The following is a 17,176-nucleotide window of genomic DNA, read 5'->3' as shown; positions in this document are numbered from 1 at the left end:
CGGGGCGGTGGCCGCCCCGCTCCCCGCCGGCTGAGGCGAAGCCCCAGCGACTGGGCTCGCGGTCGGCGGGGCTGAGGGAGCGCCCGCCCTCCCCTCATGCGGCGCGGGCCACCGACTCTGGGCTCGTTTTCTCGGGGGGGCGGGCCGGCTGTCCGCGGCCGCGCGGCTCCGCCATGGGGCGGCCGCGCCGGGGCTGCTGAGGCGGCGGCGAGGAGGCGCCGCGCCCCGGCCCCATGGAGGAGCGGGAGGGCGAGCTGCGCTGGGACGGGCTCTGCAGCCGCGACGCCTCCACCCGCGCCGCCGCGCTGGACAACGTCGGGCAAGCCGTGCTCCGCCGCAGCCAGAGCGTCGCTCCCGGGCGCGCTGCCGGCGGGCTGCCCGCTGCCGCCGCCCGGGACGGGTTGAGCGAGGCGCTGGTCCGCCTCCTGATGCTGTCCAAGCGCTGTCCCTTCCGCGACGTGAGGGAGAGGAGCGAGGCCATTCTGAGCAGCGTACAGGTGGGCGACGGGGGGGGACGACCTCTGAGCTCTGAGGGGTGAGTGCTGGGCGGGGGCGGCCGGGAGAAGGGCTGAACTGACAGCTTTAGTGCTCTGCTTCGGGTCTGCGTTGCTCGGTAGTGCCGGGTTGTTTCGTGCAAACTCAGGAGGGACTGGGGGATAACCACGAACGTGGTTACCAATTGAAATTGTATATCAATGTGGGAGGTTTCTGAGCTTTTAATAGCTGTGTCGCCTTCAATGCTATTTAAACAGAGCCTGTCAAAATTCTTTTTTTTTTTTTTTTTTTTTCTTTTTTCATTTCTTTTTTTCTCTCCCTCCATTGGAATCAGTGAGATTCAAACTCCTGTCCAGCTCGGAGATAGTCCAGCCAATGCGAGATTTACCCAGTAACCGCCTGAGCTAACAAATAGAAGTGTTACTTTGTACTCTTCTCCTGTTACAGCTTAATTATAGTTACTGACGCTGCAATTCTCTTGCTCACCTCACCAGGTTTTTTTCCAAAAGTCCTGAAGCTGAGGCTTCCATCAAAGGAGCGCAGCAGTACTGCTAAAAATACTACAGAGTAGGAAGAGGAAATTAAGGTGTTTCTTTTGCTCAGAGTGCATGCATAGAGCCGTGCCTGGAGTTAGCTCCCCGATTCCCACTATTGTGCTTTTTCTCCCTGAACATTAACAGACTAAATATAGGGGAATTTAGGGAAGAGAAATGTTTATTTATTTCTCTTTATTTTTGAATGAACTTGTATGTAGTTCTGTGGTTTGCTCTGTCCTACTTTGAACTGGTTCAAAGCAATTCTGGCTTTGGATTACTCAGGGTGATAGGCTCTGTTTTAAGTTGCGGAGCTCCTCACTAATGTGCAATAAAGGAAACTTGAACTTACGCAGTTTAGGCTGTATGGGGGCATTTTCTCAAGGCAAATTGACCAGTAAGAGCTGCAAATACGTGTGTGCGATATGTATGGGAAAGACTTGGCATTTATAATGCTTCTCTTAAAAGCAAACAACAGTAACAGAAACCCATGATAAAACCTTATTTATTAAGTTGGAAGCTCTGTCTGGTGCCTTTTCATCAGTGTCTTCCCTGTTAAAGATTCAGATGGGAAGAACGGTAACCCGTTCCCAGTGAGGACAGTATGAGACACTGGAACAGACTGCAAAAGGAAGACCTGCTTTTATTAGGCACCATTTATCAGTCTAATCAAAGGCTGAAAACATGACTATCTCTATCCTAAATTTTGGAGGTCAGACTATGTGATTTGATGTCTCTATTTCAGTTGTATCAGTGTCAAGTTCTTGGCATGTTTAACTACAAGTCTTGATTAGAAACTTCTTTCTGGCTTGTTTAGATGGGCCAAACAGTTCCAGTAAACAATCAAGTCCACTGCTTCTCCATACAGCGAGCATAAGTCCAAGTCTTATGGCTGTCAAAATAAGTACATGAATACAAAACTAATTGCATATACACAAGTTGCAGTGAAGGTTTTCTAGAAGTTTAAGGAAATCAAGTACAGCATTGCTTTAAGTCTTCAGAAGCTGCTATTGTAATTCTTCTTCTTAGGAGATCTAAAAGAAGAATTAGATATGATTACAGTGTGGCAGACTCTAATTCTTGAGATTGAACTCTGAAATGTAAATGTTTATTTTACTCTTTGAATCTGCATTTGTGGAGGAAGTAATCCAGTGCACATATTCCATTTTGGATGCTGCAGACTACTGTGGGTCTGCAAAATGGCTTTCTGTTGGCTTCAGAGGAATTTTATTCAAATCCCTTCAATGAGGATATCAGATAAGAGAACTATTAAATTAAATGTAATTACCCCATAGAACTTTCAGTGCTGATTCTAAAGGTTGAATAGCTTAATAAAATTATGAATGTGCAATGTGTTCAGAAGTGACATTAGTTTGAGGAATCAGTTGAATTATGTAACCTCTCTGTGTGGGGATACTAAAAAAATAAGTCCACAATGGTACATATCATTTTGCTGCCTACAGCCAATTCTGTACCGAGTTACAAAGGACAAAGAGCCCAGGACAGGATGAGGCAACTTTGAACCCAAAGGTTCTCCTGTGAAGCAGTGCTGCCCTCCTCACGTGGGACGCTCTGTGTCAGACTTGTAGTCTGAGCCCAAACTGGATTTGTTGAAATGCAGACTTGGGAATTTTGCTTTCTTCATCCGTCTGCCCCGCATCTAGGATAGATCAGTGAGGAAGTTGGAGATCTGAATTTTCCATGTAGCCTTGTGCCATATTTCTTTCTGGGGCTAGGGCCTTCTTGCCTGTTGGGGTAACCACTAAATATTTATCTATGAGCAGCTATGCTGCTTGTCTTTGTGTGGATTTCTGTCTGGAGCAAGGCTGGTGGCATATAGCATGTGGCTAGTGTGAGCTGCAGGCTTGGCAGCAGACTGTGTCAGCATGATTCCTTTTTAGGATCCTGGTTTGGCATCCTCTGAGTCTGCCTTTGTTAAGGTTTTGTTTTTGTTTTTGTTTTTTTTTTTTCTGGAGAAAAATCACTCTGAAGTACGGTGGAATCTTAAGTGTGCAGCTTTCTTCCTTGTTTCTGATAGTAGCATTGTTTCTATTAGACGCTATAGGAGATTAATAATTGCTTAAAACTAAATCCTATTTCTCTGGCTTGTATGGAGCGTGGTGAGTTCTTTAGTATAGGTGCTGCCTAACTGCGTGCATATACAGCAACAGGTTTTTAGTGTAAGAGAATGCAACTAATTACTCATTCTGATGAGACAAGTTGTTTTTGCAAGAATTATTGCCAAGAAAATAGAATCAGAATGAATCATGGAATGGTTTTGACTGGATGAGACCTTTAAATCACCTCATTCCAACACTCCTGCTATAGGCAGGGACACCTCTCTTTAGACCAGGTTGCTCAAAGCCCCATCCAGCCTGGCCTTGAGTGTGTCCGGGGAGGGGAAAGCAGCAGCATGTTGGCCCCCATTTTTCTAATTCAGATGTTCTTGCATTTATTCATGATATAAAGCTGATAAAGTCACTTCTACCCAACTTCTAAAGTAATTTCAACTTATTTCAATTGCAGTGTTTTAACCAACTAAAAAGCTTGACTTTAAGTGCTTTTATATTTAAAAATACTTGGTTTTTGAAATAAACCCCCAGATATATCACAGGTTTTTTGATGACTTCCTGCATATACAGTATTTTGCATCTATTTATAGCATGTTGCTCCTGCAGAATAGTGGCTTGTTCCACCAGATGTCTGCATACCAGCATGGGGGTTGAAAAGCAATAGAAGGTATTGATGCATGATTGTTAAAATTCAGAATTTGGTGTATAAAACTGGTCTCAACCTCTTTGAGAAGTAACCTTATTGCACTAAGCACTTCCATTGAAGGGGCATATTAGTAATGAGAAAGGACATTGCTCTCCAGTGACCGCTTCATTGACATCAAACATAAGAAATACAGAAAATGGGAAACCACAAATTGCTGAGGATGTCCATGAAGTGTAATAGGAAGTATTTGGCTGTCCTCTTTTTGCTCACGCACTGTGAGGTGCAGCTAAAAGGGGTATTGGAATAAAGTAAGAATGAAAAGATCCACAGATTAGTGGATTAAAAGATGATGCTGAGGTGATTGAAATGTTCTCTGAAATGGTTAATCCAGCCAGTGTAGTTAATAGCCAGGACAAAATGGTAAACAGTGCTTGGCCTAGATTAGGGGAAAGACTGCAGATTGCTTAGATAAGCAGTGGATTTTGTTTCAGACTGTTAGGACATAATAGCATTCATTCCTATGTGTTTTAAGAAAAATGTAGCTGAAGGAATCTCAGACCTGACAGCAGAAAGGAGGAGTAGGCTGGAGAAGAGTAACAGCGTGTACCTCTCCAGGAGGAGCTCGGTGGGGTTAGATGAGGTAGGAATGGGTGGGTCCTAATTTAGCTGTGAAGAAAAAGTGTCAGAGTAGTGATGAAAAACGTTGAGCAACAAAAATACTTATTAACCAGGATAAATTATTTTAAATCTAGAGTTTTTACTACTTCTGTGATGGAATAACTGGCCTTGTGGTGCTGAGAGTTTATAGCGTTAATATGCTGATACACCGAAGTCCTCAATATTCATGCAGTATTATCATTCACAAGCTGGAGAATTATGATCTAGTAAGTACTGTACAGCAAGCAAAGCTAGCTGGAAAACCATCCTCAGAAGGAGAGCAAGGTCAGGTAGCAAGTGCTCGGTGTGGTTTGGGCAGGTTCTGCCCTGCACCACCTCACTGAACAAAGATGTGTGTGTGTTTGACCGAAGATTACAAGCTGACAGGGAGGGTGAGAATGCTGGAAAGCAGCCAAGGAATTTAAAGTGATGCTAATATTGGAGGGGGGAGCTGTAGTGTATCTTCTAGATCTTGTTTTTTTTTTTCTTTTATTTTTGTGAAGAAAGGTTGAAGGAATTGGTGATACAGTCAGCTGAACAGGAGGCTGAAGTAGTACATTCCCAGACAAACGGTGGGTGGAAGGGGCTGAAGAATCTGCAGCAAAGAAGATGGTGATCTGAAGTTCAGCAAGGCATGGGTTAGACATTCGGGGGGGGGGGCGGAATAGTAAGAATTAAGGAACTAAAGCAATAGCACAGCTTGTCAAGGCAGAAGAATCGCATTCATCTCTAGAACTTGTCCAGACTGTTCTTAAGCATCAGTTGGAAGTGATATGTTGATTTGTTATCTCCCTGGAAGGGGAGAATATTACTAACTGGGTGGTTTTTACTTCCAACTTCTCTGTGCTTGTGAATGCTGGGGGATCCTCTAAGGGCTTTCCCTTGGTTCTCCAAGATCATACTTACCAGATGTGTAGTGCTAGTACTTGTGGCCTGGATGCTCTGTTTCCTAGTGAAAAGCAGAGGGTGGCTTTAGAAGGACTTCAGGTACGTTGGCATTGGGTTTTTTTTTTGGTCTGCTGCTTTAGAGAATGAGTGTAGCAGTCACATTGTTTATACAGGGGGTTGTATGGAGATGAGACATAGCAGCAGCCAGTTAAGTACCCTCTCGTGCCATGACATAGGCTTGCATGGCAGAGCATATGAATGAGAGTGCTCTTCCCTTTCCAAATCTAGGCAAAATATTTGTATGAATTTGGATGAAGTAAGCTTTGAGAAAGATGGTGAGCTGTCTAGTCACAGCTAGGGCGGGTGTCCTGCCCCCGCTCCTCTATGTGTGTGGGACAAAGGAAGCCTCTGCCAGGAGGGAAGGTGATTTTTGCCTTTTGTATTCCATAAAGGACAAAGGGGGTGTTACATTTATGTTTCACTGCTAGACTTTTTTCATAAGAATTTGCTGTCTCTTTGCTTTGTGTGCCATCACTGAGTTCTCTGATGTATTCTTGGAAACTCAACTATGTTTCTTGTTTTCACATGGCTTATCCTGATGGCTGTTAGGATAAGCTAACTTTGATACCAAAAGCAGACAAAAGATCTGGGGTCTTTGGTAAATGGCTGTATAATTTTGTCTTCAGTCTTCCTGAAATAACTCCTTAGTCAACTTGAAAATCTGTAGCTGAGAAGTGTTAGGCAGGTCTACTCGGTGGTGGAGTTTGTCTGCTCTATTTGACTGTGCCCTACTGCATGACAGTGATGTTTTCCTGTGATGCTTGCTGTTGGTCATTTGCTGTAGAAAGGTGTCTCAGACAAAATTTATCAACTGTTCAAGGCTATAAATTTATAGCTTCCTAACTGTTGGTGATGGATATGATCCATCTGGAAGCTGACTGGTTTTCTTGCATAATGCAAATACCCATATGGGTTTCTGTTTCCCAGAGGACTCCTATGTAAAGTAAGTGAAAACATTTTTTGTTGTTGTTGTGAATTCACTTCAGTGTAAAAGTTCTGTTTCTTCCAGACATGAGGTGGAGTGGGTTTAATTATGTGTTGCAGGGTACTCCTTTCAAAAGCCACGTGTTGCTCTGCCACACTGCTAATTTATAAAATATTTGTCTCTTGGCTTTCTTTGTTTGTCATTCACATATTCTTGCTCTTCTCAATATTGGGAGAAATAACTTAAGTCATGATATGATGCACTTAAAAAAGTCTTATTTACAACTTCTGCTAGCCTTTAAGAACGGTAGCTCAGCAGTGCTCATAATAAACATGTTCTGATGGTGGGGCTGTATCGTGTGTGCCTGGCAAGGCTGCCTAGAGAAGTTAAGGGAGAAGCCCTAATCTTCAGTTGTCAAGGAATGTTCTGAGCTGGGGTGCGAACATATTTTTTAGAACTTGAATTGTTAATAATGCTTAGATTACTAGCCTTTTCTGATTTTCCTCCTACTGGCCTGCTTTTGAAGGCTTTAATTTGCTTGTTGAGAGATTTAAGGAAGTTTTCTGTTGTTCAGCTTGTCAACTGCAAAATTGCCTGACCCTGAGAATGTCTTTGGCTGGAATAAAGGGTTGTTTGAATACAGTAGAGCTTCCCAAAGTGATGTGAAGTGAGGTATCTGGGTCACTTCTAATGCTCTTCTGTTGTATTTGGAGCCCTTCCATAATTTTCCATGCTAGCTGTATACCTTTCTTCTTGCATGGGAATGTGCTTTGCTTACTCAGCTTTTTCTTATAGTTGTTTGGGATAACTCAATCTGCAAACTTACAGGTTTATGAGATTCTGATCTTCAGTACATCAAACTGGAAGTGTTGTTTTCAGAAGTGTGCAGTGAAGCAGTCATTTGATGCTGGCTTAATGGGTTTTAATTTTCTGAATGAACTGAAATGCTTTAAACTGAAAAACGTGAACACAAGCACTTCATCTTTATTTACTACTGAGGTAATCAGCCTCAGTGGTGAAGTAAGGGAGTGCATTTTTTGCTTACACAAAAAGGGGAGAATAAAGTTTTGTTTCCTACGTTTTTGTGTGTGAGGTAATATGTAGAGATCTGCAGAACCAGAAATAATTGAGCTTGAATGCATTCTCTAAGTAAGAGCATCTGCTTTTCTGATCTAGCAGGTGTTAAGTCACACTAACTCTGTTTTAGACTTATTTTTTGCTTCTGCTTTTCTCTCTAGATGTTACTGCAGAAGTTGACTGTGCCTTTAGACTCCTAACTGGAAACAATCTCTTCCAGCCTACACTGATGTATTCTAGTGTCAGTTCAGGCCTTTATCTTCAGTTACTTTTCATAACCTTATGCAAATGCATGGGTAGCTGTGATCCTTTGTACCTTTACTGTGATTTTGCAAAAGGTTCTGCTCTAAGTTGCAAAAAAGCCAACTTATTTCTCATCTCTCTTCAAGATTTTTGTAATTGAGTTTCCATGTCTAAAATGTAAACAACTTGTCTTCATTTTGGGATGTTGGTTTGCATTTGAATGCTTCTTTACTTGCATATGGAGAAATTTTATCTGTCTTGAAGGAAATGTTTGATCAAAGTGAAAAATGCTAAGAATTTGGGATTTTTTAGAAATTAACATAAGATGTGCAAAGTATTAAGAGAAAATAAAATGAGAGTATGGGCTCCTTTGCAAAGAGAAGCAACAAATTTTCACTGAATTCGACTGAAATGGATTGTTTAAAAGAAAGTTGTGTAGTCTCATTGTCACTGCCACAAAATGAGCATTGAAGAAATGGTTACAATTCTGGCTCCTGCTCTGTCTCTGTTTCAGGTCGGGGTTTCACCTTTTTAAAATAAACACATGGAAAAGTACTGAATATACCATTGTGGGTCAGAAAATAGTTATGAAGGCTTGAGTATATTTTCCTGTGGATACCAAGTGTTGAAACTTCCCAAAATATGATTTGCTGTCACACATGTTCCAGTAAGCTGTTTACAGTTTAAGGATGAAAAGGGAAAAAAAAAAAAGACATAGAGCTCCCTCCAGAAATCAACTCAAATGTTTTTCAGATCTTCTTGGACCTACATACGTGAATTAAATCCAGAAAGTTAAGTGGTGGTTTTTGTTGTTTACCACTTTCTTGATGTTTCCAACAACTTTGACTTTTTTTCTTTGTGTTCTTCTGGAAAGCTTGGATTATATCCCTGCCAGAAGTTGGGCTGGGAAGGTGAACCAGTTTACTTCTGCTGAAGCTGAGTAAGCAATTGACCATTTTCATTACCCTAGCTTTCTGTAGGAACTGAACTTTTTCTTTCAAGTTGCTTTGAGTGGAGAATATCCAGTGCTGTTTACTAGTGCCTGACTATTACCCCAAAATACATTGGGCTGGTATTATTTTAAAAATAGAGACAGTGCATACTGCTAATTATGTCATGTAATCTGATATAAGTCTTCTGTGCATCTACAAGAGCTTGTTTTCAGTGTAGGCACTGTGAGAAAGAGAGCACAGTGCTTCTGAAAGCATGTTGATGGATTTTTTTATTTTTTATTTTTTTAATTTTTACTGAAAATGTGTTAGGAATTAGAACTGTTCCTTACTTTTTAAAATTCTTTCTTGAGTCAGCAGTAAGATTTTTCTCATGGCACTGTGAGCCTAAGTTTTGAGACTCAAGTTTAACAAAGACATTATTATACCTTTCCTCCTTTTGGGCGCTGTTGCTTGCTGTTGGATTGTTTTTAAATGGTTTTCCTTCTCAAATGAGTGTTTTAGTTAAGGATTCTGTAACTCCTGGAGAGTAAACACAAAATAATATATTGTTTTGAAGCAGGAACAAACCTGAGAATGGAAACTTACTTAAAGCTCTAAAGCATCTTGTCTACCCTTTTATATTCTTTTTTTCTGTTGAAGGAGGAGGGGAACCTCTTTTCCAAAAGATTTTTCCATTGCAGCTTGTTGCTGAGTCTCCACTGTTTCTGGTGTTCTGGTGCAACAAATTGTCTAGCAGCAAAATGCAGCTCATTTGCCAACAGCACATTCCACTCAGATTAACTGCTTGTTTGGACCTTACGTTTGTTTAAATTTTAGTTCTAATTTAGATTTGCATTGATTTCCATGTAGAAGAAAGATGGAGGAGAGGAAAAAGCTTTTCCCAACCTTCTTCTTTTCTCAGCTGAGTGCAAAATTATGTCTGGTACTGTTAAACAGTAAACACTCAGCAGTTGCCATGCACTTAGTGTTTCCTGCAGCTCATCATGCTGTAAAGATAAGTCCTTATCAGGGCACGATTGAGATGCTTTCAAAGCTGCTCTGAAAATAATGCTTCCTGTTTTATTATGTATCAGAAGCAGATGTTGGTGGTCTGATGGCAGAAACTGAACCTTCCCACCAATATTTTGTTACGTGTTGTTGCTGTGTGACAGACGGCAACAGAGAGGCGGTCTGACAAAATGGTGTCTGACATGGAAGTGCAGATGGAGCAAAGGTGTGTCACTGAATTCCTCCATGCAGGAAAAAATGACATCCACTGACATTCACTGACTCTTGCTGAACAATGATGGAGACCAAACAGTGGATGTGAGCACAGTGAGGTGGTGGGTGGTGTGTTTCAGCTGTGGCGATGGCAACAGTGGGGCAGATTATTACAAGCGTGGCATGCCGGCTCTTGTTCATTGCTGGTGGAAGTCCATAGCTAATGGTGATGACTCCATTGAAAAACTATCTTTTGTAGTGAGAATTTGCTCTATCAAATAGTGTTAACGTGGTCTTTGAGCTGTTGTACTTTCCATGCAAATAAATAGGAGGCATTACTTTTGGAGCAACCTACGTATGTTCATTTTGCCCTTTCCACGTGATACAGAAGAGAACTGGAACCATTGCAGTTTAATTTCTTGTTGTGTTTGTTTTTTTTGTTTTTTTTTTTTTTAAACACAGAACTTATAACAGTAGCTTATATTTACCTAGAAATTTGTGCAGAGATCACATTCTGTAAGAAAAGTTTAATTCTGACATTTCTACTGCTACTGGTCTGTTTCAGTATACAGGAAAAGCAGCCAAACAAAAATGTTTTTTTGTCTGGCTTTCAGAAGCCGTACTGGTGTCTGGGCTTCTAGCGTTCTGCTTTTCTAACTGTTTAGAAAATGGCAGCTCTGCTCAAGGGATGTTTTCTGGAATCTGTTGGAAGAAAAGTATGTTTAAATTGGGTAGGTCAGATGTTGTTTTGCATTACTTGGTGTCAAGTCTTTTTGTTGAAGAATTCACGTTTTTGAGTACGGTTTCAGTAGGAATAGATACTGCCTCTTTTTATGTAGAAGTTATTTCTTTGTGTTGCACGATGTAAGATATTTTCAAATTTTAGGTGCTGAAAGTAGTGGTTAATTTCTTTCACTGAAGTGTTCAGTGAATACCCAATGTGGAAGCATACACTGTTCTGTGTATTTTCTGCTCTTTAGTGTTCTCTGTTCACACTCGTAAGCAGACGTGGGGAAAGTGCATCCCTCCTGCACTCAGAATTTGGAGAGTAGATAGGTATTCACTTTTATGAGCAGTGGGAAATGTGACCGCTTCATGGTGCTCCAATGCAAAAATTAATTTAGCATCTATAATCTGTGTGTACCTACATTCCACCTCTTTGAGTCAGAGGTCTGTGATGCAAAGAGTCAGAGGACCCTGTGATGCAAAGTTTGCGACGATTTTGTGTGTTTCTAGAGCACTGCAATTCCCAAATGCAAAATCTTTTTGAATAGGGTAGCCAAAATCAGTTCCCAGCAGTAAGAACTGCTACAGATATTCATGTATGTGCACAAAAGCATGCTAAGATGATCAAGTAGATTCTTCTGAAAATCTTACATGGAAGCTGGGATTTGAATGATGACTACTAAAGCAGTTCATGGTGGGGAGATGAACTGAGAATTTCTCTGGATGTATGCACACAAACTGTTTAAAGATGATTTCAAGAAGAAATGTATTGTGAGATATAATATTAGATATTTTGCAGGGGGTATAGGCCACATGGAGCTGTTCTGTATCTTCAGAAATAAGCTGTATATGAAACAAGGACAGAATTCTTTTCCAGTTAGTGTCTTTGGTCAAGAAGGAAAGATTGTTGGACTTTAACTTTTGGTATTGATTTACCTCCCAGTAGAGCAGCAGTGGCATATGTCCTTCAGTTAGTGTTGTTTAAATAAATAAGAATGCTATCAAGGTTGAATACTGGTGTGCTACCTGGGGATTGTTTGGAAACTTTTCTGTTCAGAGTTGGCTGGACTAAATACGTCAGTACTTTGATAGAACTAGAGGGAGTAGTCTCAAATTGTGCCAGAGCAGGTTCAGGTTTTTAGAACAAATTATAATAATAAAATATAATTAATTTATATTAATAATTAGATTAATTTATAATATACAATTATATTATATTAATTATATTAATTTATAATAAAAATATAATTATAAAAAATAATAATAATTAGAACAAATTATTCTCTGAAAGAATGGTGGGATATTGGAAGGACTGCCTGGGGAGGTGGTGGAGTCACCGTCCCTGGAGGTGTCCAAGAAATGTTCAGGTGTACTGAGGGACATGGTTTAGTGAGGAAATATTGGTGATAGGTGGGCAGTTGGATTGGATGCTTTTTTCCAACCTTGGTGATTCTGTGATTCTATTTACCTTTTCTTGATAAACCAGGGTAATGCTGCAAGCTTATTGAGGCATCGCTGACAGATGACTTTTCAGTGCCTGCTCCATTTAACCGCAGTTTAAACTGGCCTGTCTCAGTTGGCAGTCATAAGCTGCATTTGTGGTACATCTGCCTTTGATTGGAGATCCTGGCATGGGAGGATCAAAGCAATTTCTTTCTGTGGAAGTCTACCACCTTGTGCTAAAGATACAGCTTTGTGACAGACTTATCTCAGGTCATTCTTTGCTAACATAGCTCATCTGGCTCTGTCTTGTGTAATGAAGTCTGACCTGCTTGCGGACATTCTGCAGTAGTAATACTTTTCATCTCTTATTTCCTCTTTGCATGCAGAAGTCATCAGCAAGACTCCTTGGATGAAATGGGTCAGATGCCACTAGTCATTTGCCAGAGTGACCTTCACTGTGTTCTTTGCCTATCTCAGATCAGTGACTGCAGCGGGCGGTTGAATAGACAGAGGAGATCTCAAGCAGTAGGAGTTGCATGTTTTTCTCTTAAACAGTAATTATCTTTTTAGAGCATTTGCCTTGCATGAGTGAGTATCTCATTTTAAGCGTAAGTAGAATCTGGACTGAACAGGAATTTAAAACCTGGTCTTTCTCATTTCAGATAAGAGACCTAACTCAGTTTGGAAGGTCTCATTTGTTGACAGGATGTCAGATGGTGAAATAAGTATCTGAGGCCTTAGAACTTCCTTGGGTTTGAGGAGAATACCTGCTGTTCAGCTGTTTCAAAATAGATTTCCCTCAGTGCAGAAGTGCCTTATAGCAAAGCCTAAGTGGTGAAGAAGGTTCTAAGGCCTTCTGAAGTGGGACTGTGGATTTTACCCAACCAAGTAGTTGTAATAGTTTTAAGATTAATGAGGTGAGCTTAAAAAAGGTTTTGGTTAAGTCTGACATGTGATAAAATTATTTTGCCAATCGTAATGTTCAGTATGTGAACACCATGCAGTTTTTTTTGAACACTGAAGTATTTATAACTTCAGAAAACCAGGATAGGTTTATATAGCTTGTTTGTTTAAAGCTGAGCTACAGGGAATAATATATATACAGGGAAATATATATAAAATTTATAAATTAAAATAAATAAATTTAAATATAAAATATTTTTGTTGTTGTTGTGCTACAGGAATAGGTCAGTATTTTCTTGTACCAGAAGTGCAAAGCATTTTTTTCCTCTTTTATTCAGATGATGTCCCTTATGATATTAAAAAATAAAAATAAAAAATGTTTAATTAGAGGGCTGTTGTACACCACTCTCTATGCTTTGTTTTGTTTTCCTGAAGATTTTCATTTTGAATTGGAATATTGGTTGTCATAGCAATAGTACTTTGGCTGCTTTGGTCACATTTGCAATGGGAATTGTTTACAGAAGGCTACAATCTGGTCAAAGAATTGAGTTTTGGTAAAGGAAGGAGTTAGGGGATGTGCTGCATTGAGCCTGGAAGCATAGTATCCCTATCTCTGTGGTGTCAAACCTTTTAGCAGAGCCTAGGAGGTTAAATACAATGTCATGTGAATGCAGCTGCAGTGTTTGCAGGACCAAATTAGTTCACTGACCATGAGCTACCAGGTGCGTTAGTTGCCATAGCAGTAAATAGATAAACCCAAGCCAGTGCTTACATTTAAATTAGTTTAAGCAAACTCTTGCCGAATGGTGTGCTTTGCATCAGAATACCACACAAAAAGGATTTCATAGCAGTTAGGTGCCTTAAAATGACAGCCTGCTACTGTTCACTTTTGTCACTCTTCTTGGAGACTGGAGTAGTAGTTGCTCAGATTCCTATCTGTACTGGGACAAACTGTTTTCTTTGAATGGTATCTATATCCTTTTGTTTCTTACATGTATTGTGTTTTAACTTGTAGGTAATCTGCATGAATGTAACGTGATGCACTCGCTGCAAATAGATGTAATGAATTTGGAGGAACACTTGGGGGAGTCTTCATGTCTTGTTTTGTTTCCAGTTTTTGATTGCTTGAAGCAACATCATTGTGAATTGAGGCCTGTTATTGTGAAGCTCTCGAAAAATGAAACTTCTGTCCTTATTTTGTTGTACTATTTCTGGTTACAGAATAGTTGCTATTGAAAGGTCCTTGAGAAAGAGGCATCTGCTTTTCTATTTTTAAGGTGGTTTTTTCTTTCTTTTTTTTTTTTTTTTGTGGTCATTTCTTACCGAAGTTTGTAAGAATTATATGATAGTAACTGACTTTCATCTTTACCTAGCTACAAAAGCAATGATGAGTGATACCTTTTTGAGGAAAGGGAAGATTATGTACGAATAAAAATGTGTGATAGTGGGAGAACCAGGTAGTTGTAGCACTTCATATCTTACAGTTATGAGCACTTATATTAGTTGCATACTTCTGTTTTATTTCTAGATTTTTCAGCATCTCAGTATTATAGGGAATTTATCTTCAGCTGGAACTTTCTGGATTTTCTCCCTTGAGTCGATCCATACTTTGCACCAGTATATCTTTAAAAGAAAATAAAGAAGGTGTACACATACAGAGTATCAACCTCTTCTCAATGCAGGAGATATGTTTTCCTTCATATTTAAACAAACAAAAATTCCACACCTCCAGAAAAAAAATATCCCCCCCACCCAACTACAGCAATGTTTTCATCATTGAAACTGTTGTGATTGGGAAAATCAGTTTTCTCAGAAGATATGGCAGTGTCTTCTGTTGCTGGACATGGAGTAGACTTTTCCAAATGCAATCAGAAAATAATAATGTAGGTACCAGGGGGGAAAAAAAAAAAATAGCTATCAGTCTGTTTCCTTTTTCCAAAGAATCCAGCAAGAGAGGGAAAGAGAACTGGCAGACAATTTTTGTGACTATCTAGATTCCTAGCTTAAATTATGAACCTAACAAGGAAGAATTTTAATTAAAGATAAGCAGCTAAAATTTTCTTAGTTGGAAAATCACAGAACAGTAAGTAAACTTCAGTTAGTTGGTGATAAGGCAGACATTTAATGCTCTGGGACTGCTTAACTCATATTAAAACAAAACTGCTGAACTATGTTATCTGTAAAATCATGTGTCGCATGCTACTCTCTGCTGTTCTTTTTTATCTGTTGCAAGCTATGCAAAACTACTTCTGCACTGTCCAGTCTGAGTTTTAGAAAACTCTACTGAAATGCCTGATCTTCCACTATTACAAAGTAAGATAGTGGAAGATAGAATTTCTTTCTCATTGGCAGGGGAAAGAGCTAGATTTTGTTTTGTGACTGTGTTTCATTACGTAGGTCTTGCTCAGATGGGCTCAAAGTGACCCTGCAAGGTGACACTTCTTGGCTGTTGCGCGGTGTTTTGGCTTCCCTCCTGCCACATGACTTGATGGCAAATGTTCTTCCATCTGGAGTGGTGCTCTATGTAGCTGAGCCCCAGCTATGGCCATGATCCGACAGACTGTGTCCGCTGGACACTAGTGCATCAGAAACTAGGTGTTATTTCTAGATAAAGAAGAAAAAAAAGTGTAGGAGTTTGTAATGGCCACTTAAATACTCCTCCAATTGTTTCCATTCCTTTATTATACGTGTGCTAAAGAAAGTTACACAGCCATATTTTTCAGATGTTCCCATATGCAATGCGGTACAAATTTTTGCAGCTCTGGGTGTTGCCTAGCCTCCTGAAGATGATTTGAGCGGTAATTCAAACGCTTGATATATGTTTATATCATCACTGTGACTCTTCATTTTCACTGATTGCTTTGTCCTTGCTCTGTTTGCACTATCTAGCTCACAATAACAGTGAAAGAAGTGAGGATTTTCAACAGGTTTTAGGAAGAGATAATGCTGAAAGTAAGGTTTTCTGTGCCACAGAACATAAATTTAAAGGCTGAAAGTTGGAATAATTTAGGGAGACTTAGTTCTTATGCAAGGAAATACCAGAGTGCTTTGCTTTTTCCAAATTGGTGGGTTTATAGCATAGTTTCTTCTATAAAATGGAGTGAGAAGTCTTAATGTTTGTGGCGCCTGTGGTCAGCAACATGGGAAACTTTTGTGTTTGGTTGAATTATCATCATACAGGACAAAGGTCCTGGTCTTAGTATACTGAGTCACTGAAAGAGAACTCAGCAGCCCAAAGACAGGAGCTGAGTTCTTGAAGGTTTGTGTTCGTGCTTTAACTCAGTTCTTCAAAGCTCATCACCCTTCTTGCCCTTCAAGAAAAGTCAGCAAGCACTTATGCAGAACCTCAGCAGCCATTCACCCGTGTGTGTTTCAGTTTTGAAAAGGGGCAGTAGTTTCATGCTTATGCTCAAACTCGCCCTGGATCCATAGATTAAATGGTTCCCTCTCTATCTCGTCTCAGAGCTCAGGGAACACGGTGTTCTTGCAGCATGTTTATAGCAGGCCTATCAGATGGGCTTTGCACAAAACAAAGCAGCTACTTCTCCCACTGCCAAAAAACAGCTTAGTGGTGAGAGTGTTCTCAAAGAGGGTGGACTCGAGGTTCAGTACCTTTCCTGCCCGAGGTGATTCCAAGTCCTGCCTTGTACATGCCTGTGCTCCCGAGATGAGTGTTTTGTACTGGCTTTTGCTCTCATTTTTGGGCCATTGAACAGCTTAAGAACTGCATGTAAAACAGGCCTAGTGCAGAATAAAGTGCTGACAGTATTGCCATCATTAAGCAGCTGAACTTTGTGTTTTAGGGCGGAGAAGCTGAAATCACTTTGGGCTGATTAATTACCTGAACTTGGCTTGTCTTTCTTAAGCAACCTGATGACCGGACCACTGAGGTGAATGAACCAGTCTCTGGGCTTCTGGCTGCGTTCTTGAATAGATGCCTGTGGGCAGAAAGCCCCATCGCTATGAGAGATACACTCCTCTCTTCAGTGCTCCCTGCTGGCTTGATTTGCAGTATTTTGTGAATATTAGTGAGGGTAATGCACTTCAGACAACATTCACTTAAATGCAATATTATTTTTGTATTCCTTGGTGATAGACCAAAGTGCTGTAAGGTCCAGGCACTGAGAGTGTTGTCTAGAGGAGCACTGAACTTGTCCAACTTTATGTATTTACATACTTGCAGTATAAAATTTGATTCTCTACTAAGATGCTCCTCCTTTTAAATACTTTTTAAGGCTTCTGCATCAGGTAACTTCTTTGTTTTGTTGCTATGCTGAGAATGAACATGAAACTTCCAGTGCAAAAGCATTTGAAAAGACAGTTATAATGGAGGTTTGTAAATTGTTTTGGACAGT

At 40.3% G+C, this 17,176-nt stretch overlaps 1 protein-coding gene across 3 annotated transcripts in view; it reads left to right on the top strand.

Moving 5' to 3' along the window:
- Positions 1 to 225: 225 nt before the first annotated feature.
- SESN1 (sestrin 1) overlaps positions 226 to 17,176 on the top strand; it is a 74,337-nt gene continuing 57,386 nt past the window's right edge. For 2 of the 3 annotated variants that reach the window (XM_042892898.1, XM_042892891.1), the window contains exon 1: positions 226 to 497. In XM_042892898.1, coding sequence (XP_042748832.1) covers positions 234 to 497 — 264 coding nt within the window. In that variant the 5' untranslated portion in view covers positions 226 to 233. Of the gene's footprint in view, positions 498 to 12,304; positions 12,444 to 17,176 lie in introns of all 3 variants that reach the window. The other variant, XM_042892904.1, reaches the window with a different exon arrangement.

The sequence above is a fragment of the Lagopus leucura genome, unplaced genomic scaffold (genome assembly GCF_019238085.1).
Source record: "Lagopus leucura isolate 7727_CA_CO unplaced genomic scaffold, USGS_WTPT01 Super-Scaffold_73, whole genome shotgun sequence".
In the NCBI taxonomy this organism is placed as follows: Eukaryota; Metazoa; Chordata; class Aves; order Galliformes; family Phasianidae; genus Lagopus; species Lagopus leucura.
Note: the sequence above shows the minus strand (reverse complement) of the source record. Positions and strands in the feature narration are given on the sequence as shown.